General features: G+C 36.1%; 1 protein-coding gene across 1 annotated transcript in view; it reads right to left on the reverse strand.

Moving 5' to 3' along the window:
* WDR63 (WD repeat domain 63) overlaps window positions 1–17,226 on the reverse strand; it is a 94,292-nt gene that overhangs the window by 25,265 nt on the left and 51,801 nt on the right. The window contains exons 8-14 of the mRNA XM_029226986.1: window positions 13,746–13,936; window positions 12,862–12,986; window positions 10,673–10,762; window positions 8,739–8,825; window positions 7,792–7,920; window positions 5,264–5,337; window positions 643–790 (exon numbers count right to left, since the gene is read on the reverse strand). Coding sequence (XP_029082819.1) covers window positions 643–790; window positions 5,264–5,337; window positions 7,792–7,920; window positions 8,739–8,825; window positions 10,673–10,762; window positions 12,862–12,986; window positions 13,746–13,936 — 844 coding nt within the window. The remainder of the gene's footprint in view (window positions 1–642; window positions 791–5,263; window positions 5,338–7,791; window positions 7,921–8,738; window positions 8,826–10,672; window positions 10,763–12,861; window positions 12,987–13,745; window positions 13,937–17,226) is intronic.

A 17,226-nucleotide genomic window follows, 5' to 3' on the forward strand; every position in this document is an offset into this window, starting at 1 on the left:
ATACATGATAATGTAATTCTAGTGATACTTGTAAATCAGAGGAAAAGAAAAATATTAAGTTTGGAATTAGAATTAAATATTCCAAAGAAAAAGAGCCATCAATGTCAGAAGTTCATTCATACTTTTCACATACTTCCCATCCACAGCCTTATCTTTCTTAAATTAAAACTACTTTTCTTCAAGCTCTGCCACTGAAGATAACTACAAATAATTTCTCTTTCAATTATTTGGTCATAGGTATTACAATACAATTCTACTATTGATATGCAAAATACGTAGAATTTTGGCTACAGGAGGGGTAAAATTAGCTTTCCCAGGCTAACCTAAGAGCCTACCAATTTTTAAGCAACTGCTATACAAATGAATAATTATTACACAAACCACTGGTAAGTTGTGGCTTGCTTATACATGAACAAATATCAATCTTGAGCTCACAATAACTGTGATTTCTGCCTTGACCTAGGCAGACCTTATAATAACTCTCACTGAAGAACTGATTGGTTGAATATAAGTATTGTAATGTCCTGTGTTAATCTGAGCTGCTCTACTTTTATAGTGTGTGTATATGTATGGTATGTCTATGCATATAAACCATATAGTGTATATAAGCAAATAAAATGGACTAAATCCCATGTTACTTACCTTAGAAAGAGGTTTCCAGGAGAGATTTAGATGCAAAAAAGTGGACGGTACATCAAAAGGAACTTCAATACTTTCTTCTTTCTTTTTCTCTGTTGGTGGTTGAGGGGTTAAGGCTTTCTGAGGTCTGATATCCCAAAAACATATTGTGCTTTAAAAAAAGTTTACAGTTTATTTTTTAACTAAGTACAAAGAAGAGGTGTAACCTCAGGACTACCATTCTTGCTGCTACACATTACCAATGTGATCATGGCTATATCTGATATCTCTGAATTTAAGATTTTTATGAAATAGGACTGTTTTGCATTGAATACTTTGGGGAATTATACCATTTATAGGGTTATTTAATGACTTTGCTAGTATTGAGACTAATATTATCATACATGAGAGCTGAGTTTAGAGATTGACACAATCTTTTTTTAAAACATAACACTTTTATTGAAATATGACCCATATATCACAAAATTCACCCATTTAAAGTACTCAATTCAGTGGTTTTTAATATATTCATTGAGTTGTGCAAGACATTACCACAATCGATTTTAGAAGATTTTCATCACCTTCCAGAAAAAAACGTGTACATATTACCAGTAAGTCCCCATTTCCCTTAATCCCTCTGACTAGCCCTGGGCAACCACTAACCTACTTCCTGTCTCTACAGATTTGTCTATTCTGGACATTTCATATAAATGGAATCATATAGTATGTGGTCTTTTGTGACTGGCATCTTTCATTTAGCATGTTTTCAAAGGTCATTCATGATGTAGTATATATCAGTACATCATTCCTTTTTATTGTCAAATAATATTCCATTGTATGGACTATACTACACTTTATTTACCCATTCCTCATTTGATGGACTGATGAATGAATAAATTTGGGTTATTTCCCCTTTTTGCTATTATGATTAATGCTGTTATGAACATTTGTTGGTAAGTTTTTGTGGATGTAGGTTTTCACTTCTCTTGGATATATATTTAGGAGTGGAATTGCTGGGTTATATGGTAACACCTATATTTAATCTTTTGAGGAACTGCTAGATTGTTTTCCAAAGCAACTGGATCATTTTTGAGGATTCCAATTTCTCTACACCCTCACCAAATGTATTACTATTTTTTGTCTTGAAGATTCCAATTTCTCTACATTCTCACCAACATTTACTATTTTTTGTCTTTTTTAAACTTTAGCTATCCTAGTGGGTGTGAAGTTGTACCTCATCAAAAGTGATTCTGATTTGCATTTCCTTGTGCTTTTGGGGTAATATCTAGGAAATCAGTACCTAATCCAAGGTCATAAACATTTACATTTATGTTTGCCTATGTTTTCTTCTAAGAGTTTTACAGTTTCAGCTCTTATATTTAGGTCTTTATTTCATTTTCAATTAATTTTTGTATAGAGTGCGAGGTAATTATTTTGCAGGTGAATACCCATTTGTCCTAGCACCATTCATTGAAAAGACTATTCTTTCTCCATTAAATTGTCTTGGTACCCTTGTTGAAAATCAGTTGACCACAGATGTATGGGTTTATTTCTGGACTTTCAATTCTATTCCATTGATCTATATGTCTGTCCTTCAGCCATTCTCAGTACATGTGTCTCTACAATGGTAACTGTGCAGAAAGTTTAGAGATTAAGAAGTGTGAGTCTTCCAACTTTGTTCTTTTCTGTCAAGACTGTTTTGGCTATTTTGTGTCATTGTGGTTTTGATTTGACAGCTAATGATTTTGAGCATCTTTTCTTGTGCGTATTGGACATTTGTCTATCTTTTTTGAAGAAATGTCTATTGATAATCTTTGCTCATTTTTAAATTAGATTATTTGTCTTTTTATTGTTGAGTTGTAAGAGTTCTTTATATATTCTTAATAGAAATCTCTTATCAGATATATGATTTGCAAATATTTTCTCCCATTGTATGGGTTATCTTTTAAATTTCTTGATAGTGCTTCAAAAGCACTATCAACTTGAATTTTGATGAAGTTCAATTTATCTTTTTTATTTTATTGCTTGTTTTAGTGTTTTATATATATATATATAACACATACACAGAGTGTGGATTTAATGTGCTTTGTACATAGTAGGCATACAGTAAGTGTCATTTCTCCTCTTATTTCTCCTTCCTCACAGGTTGATTATGAAAATCAAATGAGGGCTTCCCTGGCGGTGCAGTGGTTGAGAGTCCGCCTGCCGATGCAGGGGACGCGGGTTCGTGCCCCGGTCCGGGAGGATCCCACATGCCGTGAAGCGGCTGGGTCCGTGAGCCGTGGCCGCTGAGCCTGCGCGTCGGGAGCCTGTGCTCCACAACGGGAGAGGCCACAACAGTGAGGGGCCGCGGCATGTGGGATCTTCCCGGACCGGGGCACGAATCCGCGTCCCCTGCATCGGCAGGTGGACTCTCAACCACTGCGCCACCACGGAAGCCCTAGAGTGTTATTTTTAACACAATAAACTTGGTAAAAATTTATAATGATACTTGTTCAGTACTTCAGTATATAATGTCTTTGTAGTAATTATGTGAAAACATAATAAGAACAGCAAAGAATATGCCACATTAGCTCCATAATTTCTGTCACTTAGGTTATGAGTAAACAGATTAATAAATTTAAGATATTATTAAAGAATTTAGATGTGTAAGTTAAAGTATTTAGATAAACAGATGGTAACTTGAGACTAACAAAACTTTTATTCATTTATGTGAATTAGTTAATATTATTTATTCATTTAATAATGGATAAATAATTAAAATTAATAAAAATATTAATCATATTAATGGTCAAAACATAAATCATTGGTAGAATACCACAGATGACATAATAAAATGTTTTAAAATATAATTATAGTTGGTTTAAACCTGTTTTTCCAAATTACATAGCTCTTCTTGAATCTCATTTACAGCATTAATTTTCATTATTTGTAAAATGGTTTTGCTAAATACAGATAGCTTCAGTTGAACTTTCTGCATCAATCAATCACACATCCTTAATTAGCAGAACCCTATTTTATCTTATTCTGTATTATAAGACCCTTAGTATGGCTAAAGTATAAAGACTAGAACTGATGAATTTTCTGGATAGCTAAAAATGGGGCTTTCTAAATGCATAAACTTTTTTTTACTTTAACAACTTTTGAAGGAACTATTTCCAGAATATTTCAGAATATTTCCAAATTCAAGGGCCATCATTATAGACAACAATCAAGGACCTGTATCTTCAACATATAACATGTAATATTTTAAGTCTGTTCAGAGCTTCTAAATGTTCTCCAAGGCCACTGAAGAACAGTATAGCTTTCCATTCTGTTGTTTATAATCAACACTATACCATAAGCATCTTTCCATGAAACAATAATACAATCTTAATTGTTGCATAATATTTCATATGACCCTGTAGGTGCTATGTGTTGTTTTTGCCTGGGCAGCAATTCCCACCTCCTTTTTTAGCAAGAGCCTTCTAATTGGTTTTTTGAGAACTGCCCCTTCCCCGTTGCATGCAGTCAGGTTGGAACTGTCATTCAAGGTGCTCTGCCATTCCTTCCCTGGCCAAAGGTGTGAGTTCATGATGTAACAGAAGCCAGTCAGACTCTCTTCTGTCACTCTGAATCTTGAACGGTGACACAGTGGTTGGAACCGACCCATTCAGATGGTAGGGGCTGGCCCTTCATTCTGGCCACTCACTAGGTATACAGTGAGCTATAGGTGACAGTGTATTTGCCTTCAAAGCCTCATTTCCTCTATCTATACGTATTTTTCAGGGTTGAGAATATAAAAATAGTTAACCTGCTAAAGCACGTAGTACAGTATTGGCATAAACTTCCAATAAATTAATTTTATCCCCTTAGGTTAACTATAGTTAATCTCTGTGGCTTGCACTCACAGAACCTTACCTAATATGTGCCCACAGGGTTAATCATGTCTCCCCAACCCCCTGCCCATGGCTGCTGCTAATGTTACTTATGCCTTCACCTGCCACTCCACAGCTGCCTCTGCTGCGATCAGTGTCTAAAACTTATGGTGTCATGATATCTATTGGGGTCAAAGCTACTTGGAGTGGTAAAGTTTTGCCAGTACTTGGATGCTCGATAATAGTATTGCCCTTCTTGCCCTTCTTACCCTTCTTATGTCCTACTTCACTCTGAATTTTCAGTTCTATAAATTGGAGGATACAATTTTTAAAAATAAACATTCTTCAACATAGTTACTGAATTACTTATAAAAACATTTGTAATAAATATGCAATAAAAAATGTAAAACTCTTCCACTTTTTAAAAGAAACTTTCCCAATTAAACGTTGTCATCTTCGTAATTGTGAGATAAAATTGAATGTAAACAATACATATTACAAATTTACAAATATGTGAATATGAAGAAACAGAATAACTATGGATAATGTTATACAACATTACCAACCATGAAACCTAGTTAATTCTTCTTTTTACAACATATTCGTATCCACAAAAAGACTTTTCTAAAACCAGCAACAATCTAACATTCTGTTCTTTAGTTATATTAGGTTTAATTGTTACAACAAAGATTATTTAAGGAACAGAAGAGGACAATGACTTTATAAGCATCTAAAAAAAGAATATATTGTTTGAAAACATATTAGGTAATGATTAAAATAAGACATACCAGTCTGCTGAACAAGTGACAAGTTGACAGGATATTCCACTTCGATTTTCAAAGACAGATCCCAATCTGTTAATCTATTTTTAAAAATGCTGGAAGTAAGTTCTGTGTACCTAGGACAGTAATGACTTTTTTCTCAAAGATTTTTACACTAAATTTTTTTTTCTCCTTTGCTTTAATTTTTATTAAAAGAACAACACAAACAGAATTTGGAAACTGGAAAGTTTCAAAATCAAATATAATTCTGCTATACATATTTTCCAGCCTTTTTCTCACAGAAACATTTTTACATTTTAAAATTAGTTTTAGTTAGTATGCATATAAATTTCCATCTTAAGATCTTTCAGTTAATGTAATTTGAACATTTACCTATGTAGTCATAAATCATTCTGTTTTTTAATATATAGATGATGTATCATAATTTCATTACCATTATTATTAGAAATGTAGGCACTCTGTTTTTCACTATTAACTGTGGAGCTGAACATGGGAGCTTTTATGAGATTGTTAAGCAGGTAAGATCAATAGAAAAGAGGCTTGGTGTTAAATTAGATACCTACAGCATGCAGCGAATGCTGGGGTGCCTGCATTCTTTTAGTAATTAGTGGCACAACTCTGCTAGCACACAGAGGAGTCCAAGGAGGGTTAGTGGCTCCTTAGAGTCCTAGAAGGTCCAAGATTCCAACCAGCTAGCTCTCAAAGGAGGTGGAAGGTTTTGTGGCAACCTATGAAGGTGCTACTCTCAAATCAATAGGGAAACATGACTTTCCCCAATACCCTACCTACTTGGTAGGACTGATGAGCAAAAGGTCAAACAAAGGTGGGGGTTCCAGCAGCAGATAAACAGTAAAAGTAGGGGTGGAAGGAAGAATACAGGCGCAGCAGTGGTAAGGCCTGTTGGCAAGACCTGTTGGCATCACGGGAGCTAGGATCCTAGAAACCTGGCTGACGCTGCTGTGGCATGAGCCCAGTCAGGATCACTTAACAGCTGCCAGCTTCCACTGTGATTGATAAACAATCCAGAACCCATCTTTCCTCTCCCTCTAGTAAGGCTTCCCTGTTGTAGGAAGTTCAAGACTCCAGAGTTGTGCTTGCTCTGGAGTTTTATGTTTTAATGATTTTTTTTAAAAAAACCCACAATCATATTATAGAGTTTGGAAAATAGAAGGTTTTAAAATCAAATATAATTCTACCTTACATTCTTTTCCAATCTTTTTCATGGATACACTTTGACATGATTTGTCAAGGTATGCATGTGATTGTATGTCTTAGGACACGAATTGGATTATTTCTTTGCATAAATTTCCCAAATTTGAATTACTGGTCAAAAACTTTGAAAATTTGGATGATTTAAGAACCACATTGACTAAATTGTATTCTAAAACTTTTATGTTGGAACCAGTAATGTTGGAGTTTATTGATTTCACCATTTCATCCTTTCTAACATGGGAAATTACTAGAAAATTTCATTTAAAAATTAAATAGGTCCAATGGAAAAGAAAAAAATCAAATAGGTCCAAAATAGTACATTATTGTTCCTTTATTATTAATTTCTTTGATATTAGAAAGCCTGAATAATTTTCCTGTTTATCTACTAATTGTTTTTCAGTATATGTCTTTAGCTTATTTACTGGAAAATTTGTATTTACCATATTTGAGGCAAATATTTTTCTTCATTTTGCTACTTGCTCTTTATTTTGTAATTTAAAACTTTACATGTATATGTTTTGAATTTCTTTCAATATTAATTAGCTTAGAAAACTACAGAATCCAGAAATACGATATTCTATTTTGATTTGTTGTATTTATTTTGGTCCATTATAACTTTGAAAAGTAATTGTGCTTTTGCATAATCCATTTAAATATCTTGAAGGGCTAATCACCCTTCATAACTCTAAGTTTTCAGAATATTCTTTGATGTTCTGACCTTTTAATTTCCATAGACTCTTAGTTCCTTGAGGGAAACATTTGGGAAGCTTACTAGTTTTCAAATTCACAAACAGCAGCCGTTGTGGGTCAAGTAAAGAACCACAAAGCCATACTGCAGCACAGGTGCTAGGCAGTCAGCTGGGCTCACTCACTGCACAAATAGTCTTCACCTACCAGTCTCATGACGCACTCAATTCAAGACTGCCTTGCAAAATGACGCATTACTACATGTCACAGATCTTCAAGGTTATATGCTCTAAATAGTTGAAATCATAAACTTTAAATCTGCAAAGGCTAAGGGTGTAAAATATTTGCACTCTATTTTTACAACCTTCACTTTCTCCACTGTTGTATTATATCAGTGCTAATACCACCTACATTTTTTATTTTTATAAACCACTGAAGTTGACACATTGGCATTATTCTCATCCCTAAGTCTGATCTTGGTTTGTCAACAGTGACACAACTGTGTGATGTGTTGTTTCTGGTTATTTCACAATTAAAATGCAAATGAATTGTTGACTTCAAACATCCTCTTTGAATAAAATTTTCTAAAAACTTACAAGCCAGCAGGAGAAAAGTATGAAGCCATCAAGACTCACCTCAAATGTGTCAGGCAGCCAATGTATATCTGTAATAGCTTTCCTATGTCCATTTTCTATTGAGGAGACTGCACAGTGTCTGATATACATTGCTTCTGTATTAGTCTCTGGTTCAAGGAGAAACATAGGCTGTAAAATGTTACAAGAAAGTTATGTGCTAATTTCAGAGAGCTGATGAAGCAACTCATACTTTACGTATCATTCCAATTAAAATCAATAATTTGGAGAAATACCAGTTCAAGGAAAAACACAAATTAGTGTTTCTATGTATTATATAGTTAGATAATAAGATTATCTTCTTTCTACTTCAGTTTAGTCTAAGATTTTATCTCTAAACTTTTAACAAGAATGGCTGACCCATTCCCTGAAGAACCAATGAGATCCCATTTTTGAAGGATTATTTCTGTGAGTGCACAGAAAACCACATCCCATGGTTTCTTGGTCAGAGACCTGTGGGAGCTGAGGAATCTCTAGACCTCTTGGCAGGATCCACAGCTTCACAAATCATAGTGTCTTACTACCCGGAAGGCTTTTAACCCCTTCATTTTATACACGAGAAAATTGATGCTTGCTGAGGGAATGGGGGACATATCCAAACTCACAGGACTGTGATCTAAAGCCTGGATGCATGGGTCTTCTATCCAGTGCTCTTTCAACTACATCACTTTAGGCAATCCCTTGGCCCCTCCATTTTATTTAACAACAATAACAACAAAAAAGAACCCCTGGAATAGACAGTACAACCTGTTTAGTGGTGTTTTAAATCAAGGGCCTACATAAAAGTGATTCAAAACACATCCACAGCAGATGTGAAGACTTAGGAAATAACACTTTTTTTTTTTTTTTTTCCTAGTGAGTCTCTGTTTAGCTTGGCAACCCTGTTGTGTACTTTTTGATAAACTCCTGAACGGAAAAAATTTGCAAGTGAAAAGTTACAAAAAGCTAACCTTGAGTGTGACGTTTTTACTTCTACTACCACCTGCCTTGATGTTTTCTATTCGATCTGCATGTGCGGTAATATCCCACATGACAATCTAAAACAGAAATAAATGTTATTACAACATACTTTCAGGAACTAGCAAATTGCATCTTGAACATTTAAAAAAACCTATTGGTATTGCATGCACTCTGATAAATAAACCACCTTGGGAGGATAATCAAATTTAGCCTACATCTTAAGTAAGTCAGCAACTCTTATTTTTTATCTTTATTTATTTATTTTAACATCTTTATTGGAGTATAATTGCTTTACAATGGTGTGTTAGTTTCTGCTTTATAACAAAGTGAATCAGTTATACATATACATATGTTCCCATATCTCTTCCCTCTTGCCTCTCCCTCCCTCCCACCCTCTCTATCCCACCCCTCTAGGTGGTCACAAAGCACGGAGCTGATCTCCCTGTGAGTCAGCAACTTTTAAAGCTTATATAAAAAATGTTTTCTTCTCCTTATTTATTTATGTTTTTGGCTTTATATATTTTTTATTTATTTTGAGGTACACATACATTTATTAATTTTGTTACTCTTAATTTGTTCCTACTTCTCCATCCTGTTATTCAGGATTTTCCCCTTCTTCTTAATAATGTTTTCTTCTCTTTAAAAGAATTTTCAGCACTTTGATTTTTTGTGCTTGTGTTAATAAATGCTAGTGGGTTTCTTTTTTGTTTTTTTGTTTTGCTTTGTTTTTTTAAATCCAAGATAGGCATAATGCAATTCTCTCTGCTTTGGGAAGAGCTCTTCTTCTGTTTTAGGGAATGCGGGGACACTTGCTTTAGACACAGGAGAAAGCAGTCTGCTCTCCAGAATTAAGTACAAACACCCAAAATTGTTCAAAAGGCTAGGAAATGACGATTTCTATTTAATTGAATATTATGGCCAACTCTGAATTTGCATATACACAGATGGTCATTTTTTGAAAAATCAGAGCAAAGCAGAATATGCAACACTAAATTAGAATAATTTTCAATGACTAAAAGTCATTTCAGTACACTAAAATGTAAACAAAATGTCAGGATCACAGAATTGTGAGTAATTTTATTTTCAGCATTTGCTTTTCTAAAACAAAGTTGTGTCACCTTCTCAATGAGTAAAAACAGCAATATTTGCAGGGCTTGGAGGATGTTCTCTGGCTCCTCACTAGATCACCAGTTATTGTTGAATAAAACCGAGGAAAAAAATTAGTTTTCTTAGATGTTTTTGGTACTGGATAAGTTGGCACGGATGATGCAGACATTCACATTTCAACTACCTAAAAGTTTTCCTAGCCACACGATAAAAAATCATTATACCCTGGTAATGGTCAAACTCACTGTGTCACAATGAATTTAAACTTTGATCATAAAATAGCTGTAAGATTTTTGTTTTGCTCTGTTGGAGAAACAGGCAATTGGAAGATAGAATCTAAATTTTATATAAATTAGATAACTTAAAAGAGAAAAAAGAAAAAAGCAAATAGGATATCAAATTATACACACATAAATTCAGTGATATAGGTATGTTTTCCAGAGAATTCTGTTTAAATTCTGGATCATTCCCTAACTCCTACCTCTAGGGAAATTTCAGAAGAGGGCTCTTGACCAAGGGGTATTATGCTTATGGTTTTTGTTCTTCCCTGGAATCTTGTACAACGTGTGGTTCTATCCCAGCAACACAAATAGATCTGACCCGGTTTTCTTCCAGTTATCATAACTGGGTTACCCTGTGGACATCTTGAGCCCAGATACCATGTCTAACACATCTTCATACCCCAGTTCCTGGCATACAATTGACATGCCTTCCCTCTGCTGAGTTGAACCCTTAAGTTAAAAAAACTACCAGTCAAAATGTGTTACAGAATGCTGTCTAAATTAATAAAGAACTGAAAAAAAAAAGCCATATGTACCTGCCCGTTTATGCACCCTCCAGCAATGATATTAGGGTCACTTGGACAGAACTGGAAGCAGAAGATGTCATCTGGGCTTTCCAGCATTAACTAAGGCAAACCCCCCAAATTCAAGAGAGAATGAGAAAATCTATTAAGATCATGGCTAGAAATAATATTAATAAAGTCAAAAGTCTAATTTTATAGCTATTTATAAGAAACATGCACATGAATTCCATTCCCAGAATTCTACCTCTGGATTGGAAGCTGCTTTTGCTTAATTTTATTCTGGACATTGATCATGCATATGAGAGCAGGTAGTTTCTCAAGGGGACCCAATCTCCCCTCCTCTCCCCTTTGTAGGTCATTGCTGGGGCATGTTATAATTTTTTATAAATAAAAAGACTATGAAATCAGTGTTTCTGAAAAGTGTGGAGAGCAAGCTCTGGGGGCCAGGATATTTGTATGATTTTTTCCCTGCTGCATATACCTAGTCCGGCACAGAGGTGAGCACTCAAAAATAAAATGTGTTGAAAAAGAGAAGACAGCGGCTTTGCCAGCGGTAATATTACAAATTTTAAAATAATACAGAACCCATAAGGTAAACAAAATCAAGTGCCTGGAGGGTAGGGAGGAAGTCCTGCAAGGAATACACCAGTGTGAGGAAATAGATATACTAACCATAGTTAGCACCTGAGCTACTGTGTTGCCACCAAGCTAAACACTTGCATGGTTGCCGTTCTTTAAACATAACAGCCAAAAATACAGGCCCCAGAGGCCATTGGTTTGCAACCACTGAGCTAAAGATTTCAAATTGGAATTGAGGTGAATTACCTTGGTTTATTTGGTACTTTGTGGATTCTAGAGAAACCTCTACTTTTAAAAATGAAATCTTTTAATACTTTCCTATAGTTTTGATTAGAACAAAGACAAAATTAATCATTTGTATCATATCTTTAAGAAATTATTTACATGTCTTTTTAAAGCTATTCTTCAAAATAGAGGAAAGGTTAAAAATTTTTTTAAATAAAAATAAATAAATAGAATATAATTAACTTTATAAGTATATTTAACAAAACTATAAATTTTATATGGAATTTCTATCTTAATAAACTGATTACTGACTTCCTTAAGAAACGAAAATAAATAAATCACATGTCTATTAAAAAAAGATAGAGGAAAGGAGAGTCTTTCTTTCCTCTTCCTATTTGCCTGGAGGTTCAGCCACACTTCCATGGCATGGAGTGAAGAGTAGTTCTACACTGCTGGAAAATGATAGAAAACACCAGTGAGAGAATGGCACCATACTTGTGGTAAGTAGGCTGACAAGGAAGAATGACAGATCTGTCATTTTGATCTCTGTATCTATAAAAAAGCATCTAGACTCTATAACAGTAAAACTGCCTTAATTCAGATGAATTAGGGAAGAAGGAATAAGAGGACACTAGGGTTTATTAGGGAAAGCCTTAATTATATAATGCTTTATAAAAACAAAATATTATTATATTTAAGTACATTGAAAAAACTTAATCTAACACTATAAAGCACCCTCCCCCTAAGCAGAACTCATCTTGAGCAGATATCGGAAATTGAACACTGTGGGGGCAAACCCAGCCTTTAGCCTTATTTTATTTGGACTGCTGTGTGTTTTGGTTTGGTTTTAGTTGAGCTATTTAAAAATTGGGAGATCACACACAAAATTGCTGGATTCTCTTGACAAGTGGGACCACCTGGCAAGGAGAGCAGAAGAGTAGCTGTCCCCATGGATGGGCTGGGTACCCTCTAGGGCCACAGTCCCCACCATTCCCCACTGTCTCCCACACAGTCATCTTTACTCATTACCATCTCCTACTGGTGATCCTTGGAATCAAGGAAATCCACGTGAAACTAAAATCTCTTTGCATTTGAACAATTAGTACCTAAATAAAGTCCATAAAAGAGCTTGCTCTTTAAAATCAATTGAACATTCCTCTTACAATGTTTTTTTTTAAAATAACATGTTGATTTGTTCAATATATCTTTTCAATAAACTAAGTGTAAACTTAAATTTTGCTCAAATTGAATGACAAATTCTGAATTGAAGAAAGCCTAGCTTTATAGGGGTTTACAACATTAAGTGATTATAAAGTATTTTGCAATTAAAACGGCTAAAGATATGTGAAAGTAGTAGTTAAAATTTTTAGAACATGTGGATGACTCTCTTTCATTACCTGAGGCTGTATGGGATCGGAGAAACTCCAGAAAAGAATCAGTGATGGTTGCAGCAATAGTTTACCAGAAAAGTGGACCCTCTCTTCAAAGGAGAGTCGTACAGCCACCGACACAGCTATTAGCCCTGATAGAAACACAACTAGAAATTAAAATCTGCAGCAACCGTGCATGGAGAAGTGTTTTTAGGTTTTGTTTTCCTACACAGTCACTGTTCATTTCCATTTTGATGAAACTTGTGTAAAAATATTCTACAGGAGACCAAGAGTGTTTTTAGAGCTCTACTGTCTAATACATTGGTTGCCAGTAGCCACGTGTTGCTTATTTAGCACTTGAACTGTGGCTGGACCAAACTGAGATGTTCACAAAATAAACAGTGAACTTTGAAGACTTAGTAAGAAAAAAAGATGTGTTGTGTTTCTTGTTTTGTTTTTTTTTTTTGTAAGGAGAGGGCCAATGTTGGGCAGGAAAGGAGGAAGAAAGAGGGCACAGATGGCTCTGTCCACGGATCCACGCTCACACATTCCTATCCCCTTGGCTGCTGAGCTCTTTAAAGGAGGTGTATCTCCTATCCCGCCCAGTAAGTTGAGAGTCAGGGGGAATGAAGTTCCAGATTTGGTGTTGCACCAGCTGGGTGACCTGAGCCAGTCACTTTCCTGAGAGCGCTGGTCCTCTCCTTATAAAGTAGAGACCACAATGTGGTCCCACAAGGTAGCTGGGAGGACACATGATGGAGAGAAGGTGCAGAAAGTGCTTGGCAGGTGTCTGCACTCAGGAATGGAAGTTGTCTCATGGAAAGTGAGCTAGTTTGCAATTCTACATATAAAAGCAACAGATTATTTCAATGTCATCCCAGAATGGAATCCCAGTCATGATTCTGCCTCACCATAGATGAACGGATGCCAGGAGACACAGGTGATCATCTTCTCCGTTAGGTTATGCAGGTCAGTAAAGGACTGGTACTCTTTCAGGTGGGTATCAGTCTTGTCCCCAAAGGTGCCTTCTTCTTCTGCCAGGCTTTTCCAGTCATTAATAAATGTATTCATGATTTCATTTTGCTGCAGGGCTATTTCAACACTATTTTGTAAAAGAAAAAAAAGGAATCAAGATGTTGGATTTTAGTGTTCAGTGATACATCTTTCACCAGCTCCTCCTGCTTCATTTATACTGAAAGAAAAAGTATTCTCAATTGTATTTGGTAACTAATGATTAATCCTGTGTGAAATAAATGACTTAAGAGAAAAAAAATTCAAGATAGTGTGCTACTCAGAACTTCTTCTAGTGCCAGGAAGCTGTTAGCTGACAGCCTCTAGCATCATCACAACTTGCCTCAGTTTCCCAGCCAAGGTCATGCTCTCTCCCAGTCAATGACTGAGCATGGTGAGGGGACCTGCAAGATGGTGGAGGAGTAAGTCATGGAGATCACCTTCCTTGCCACAAATACATCAAAAACACATCTAAATGTGGAACAACTCCTACAGAACACCTACTGAATGCCAGCAGAAGACCTCAGACTTCCCAAAAGACTAGAAGCTCCCCACGACGTACATGGCTGTGTGGCCAACAGCATCTTGGTGCTCTGGCTGGGTGTCAGGCCTGAGCCTCTGAGGTGGGAGAGCCGAGTTCAGGGCATTGATGCACCACAGACCTCCCAGCCCCACATAATATCAATCGGCAAGAGCTGTCCCAGAGATCTCCATCTCAACGCTAAGACCCAGCTCCACTCAACGACCAGCAAGCTATAGTGCTGGACACCCCAAGTCAAACAACTAGCAAGACAGGAACACAACCCCACCCATTATCAGAGAGGTTGCCTAAAATCATACTAAGTTCACAGACACCCCAAAACACACCACCAGACGTGGTTCTGCCCACCACAAAGACAAGATCCAGCCTCATCCAGCAGAACACAGGCACCAGTCCCCTCCACCAGGAAGCCTACACAACCCACTGAAGCAACCTTATCCACTGGGGGCAGACACCAAAAACAATGGGAACTATGAACAAGCAGCCTGTTAAAAGGAGACCCCAAACACAGTAAGTTAAGCAAAATGAGAAGACAGAGAAATACGCAGCAGAGGAAGGGGCAAGGTAAAAACTCACCAGACCAAACAAATGAAGAGGAAATGGGCAGTCTACCTGAAAAAGAATTCAGAGTAATGATAGTAAAGATGATCTAAAACCTTGGAAATTGGGGGCTTCCCTGGTGGCACAGTGGTTGAGAGTCTGCCTGCCGATGCAGGGGGCACGGGTTGGTGCCCCGGTCTGGGAGGATCCCACATGCCGCGGAGTGGCTGGGCCTGTGAGCCACGGCCACTGAGCCTGCACGTCCAGAGTCTGTGCTCCGCAACGGTAGAGGCCACAACAGTGAGAGGCTTGTGTACCGCAAAAAAAAAACCCACAAAAAAAAACCCTTGGAAATCGAATGGAGAAAATACAAGAAACGTTTAACAAGGACCTAGAAGAACTAAAGAGCAAACAAACAATGATGAACAACACAATGAATGAAATTAAAAATTCTCTAGAAGGAATCAATAGCAGAATAATTGACACAGAAGAACAGATACGTGACCTGGAAGATAAAACAGTGGAAATAACTACTGCACAGCAGAATAAAGAAGAAAGAATGAAAAGAATTGAGGACACTCTCAGAGACCTCTGGAACAACATTAAACGCACCAACATTCGAATTATAGGAGTCTCAGAAGAAGAAGAGAAAAAGAAAGGGACTGAGAAAATATTTGAAGAGATTATAGTTGAAAACTTCCCTAATATGGGAAAGGAAATAATCAATTCCAGGAAGCACAGAGAGTCCCATACAGGATAAATCCAAGGAGAAACATGCCAAGACACATATTAATCAAACTATCAAAAATTAAATACAAAGAAAAAATATTAAAAGCAGCAAGGGAAAAGCAACAAATAACATAGAAGGAAATCCCCATAAGAAGGGTGTGGCAGGACATATATAAAGTGATGAAAGGGAAAAATCTACAACCAAGATTACTCTACCCAGCAAGAATCTCATTCAGATTCAACTGAGAAATTAAAACCTTTACAGACAAGCAAAAGTTAAGAGAATTCAGCACCACCAAACCAGCTTTACAATAAATGCTAAAGGAATTTCTCTAGGCAGGAAACACAAGAGAGGGGAAAGATATACAATAACAAACCCAAAACAATTAAGAAAATGGTAATAGGAACATACATATGGATAATTACCTTAAATGTAAATGGATTAAATGCTCCAACCAAAAGATACAGACTGGCTGAATGGATACAAAAACAAGACCCGTATATATGCTGTCTGCAAGAGATCCACTACAGTGGGACACATGCAGACTGAAAGTGAGGGGATGGAAAAAGATATTCCATGCACATGTAAATCAAAAGAAAGCTGAAGTAGCATTCTCATATCAGACAAAATAGATTTTAGAATAAAGACTTTTACAAGAGACAAAGAAGGACAGTACATAATGATCAAGGAATCAATCCAAGAAGAAGGTATAACAATGGTAACTATTTATGCACCCACCAGAGGAGCACCTCAATACATAAGGAAAATGCTAACAGCCATAAAAGGGGAAACTGACAGTAACACAATCATAGTAGGGGACTTTAACACCCTACTTTCACCAATGGACAGATCATCCAGAATGAAAGTAAATAAGGAAACACAAGATTTAAATGACACATTAAAGAAGATGGACTTAATTGATATTTATAGGACATTCCATCCAAAAACAACAGAATACACTTTCTTCTCAAGTGATCATGGAACATTCTCCAGGATAGATTATATCTTGGGTCACAAATCAAGCCTTGGCAAATTTAAGAAAATTTTAATTGTATCAAGTATCTTTTCCAACCACAATGCTATGAGACTAGATATCAATTACAAGAAAAAATCTGTAAAAAATACAAAGACATGGAGTCTAAACAATACACTACTAAATAACCAAGAGGTCACTGAAGAAATCAAACAGGAAATCAAAACATACCTAGAAACAAATGACAATGAAAACACAACGACCCAAAACCTATGGGATGCCACAAAAGCAGTTCTAAGAGGGAAGTCTATAGCAATACAATCCTACCTCAAGAAACAAGAAACATCTCAAATGTACAATGTAACCTTACATCTAAAGCAATTAGAGAAAGAAGAACAAAAAACCCTCAAAGCTAGCAGAAGGTAAGAAATCATAAAGATCAGATCAGAAATAAATGAAAAACAAATGAAGGAAATGATAGCAAAGATCAATAAAATTAAAAGCTGGTTCTTTGAGAAGATAAACAAAATTGATAAAACATTAGCCAGATTCATCAAGAAAAAAAAAGGGAGAAGACTCAATTCAATAGAATTAGAA

This window comes from Monodon monoceros, unplaced genomic scaffold (assembly GCF_005190385.1).
Source record: "Monodon monoceros isolate NGI ecotype Baffin Bay Population unplaced genomic scaffold, NGI_Narwhal_1 Super_Scaffold_18, whole genome shotgun sequence".
In the NCBI taxonomy this organism is placed as follows: domain Eukaryota; kingdom Metazoa; phylum Chordata; class Mammalia; order Artiodactyla; family Monodontidae; genus Monodon; species Monodon monoceros.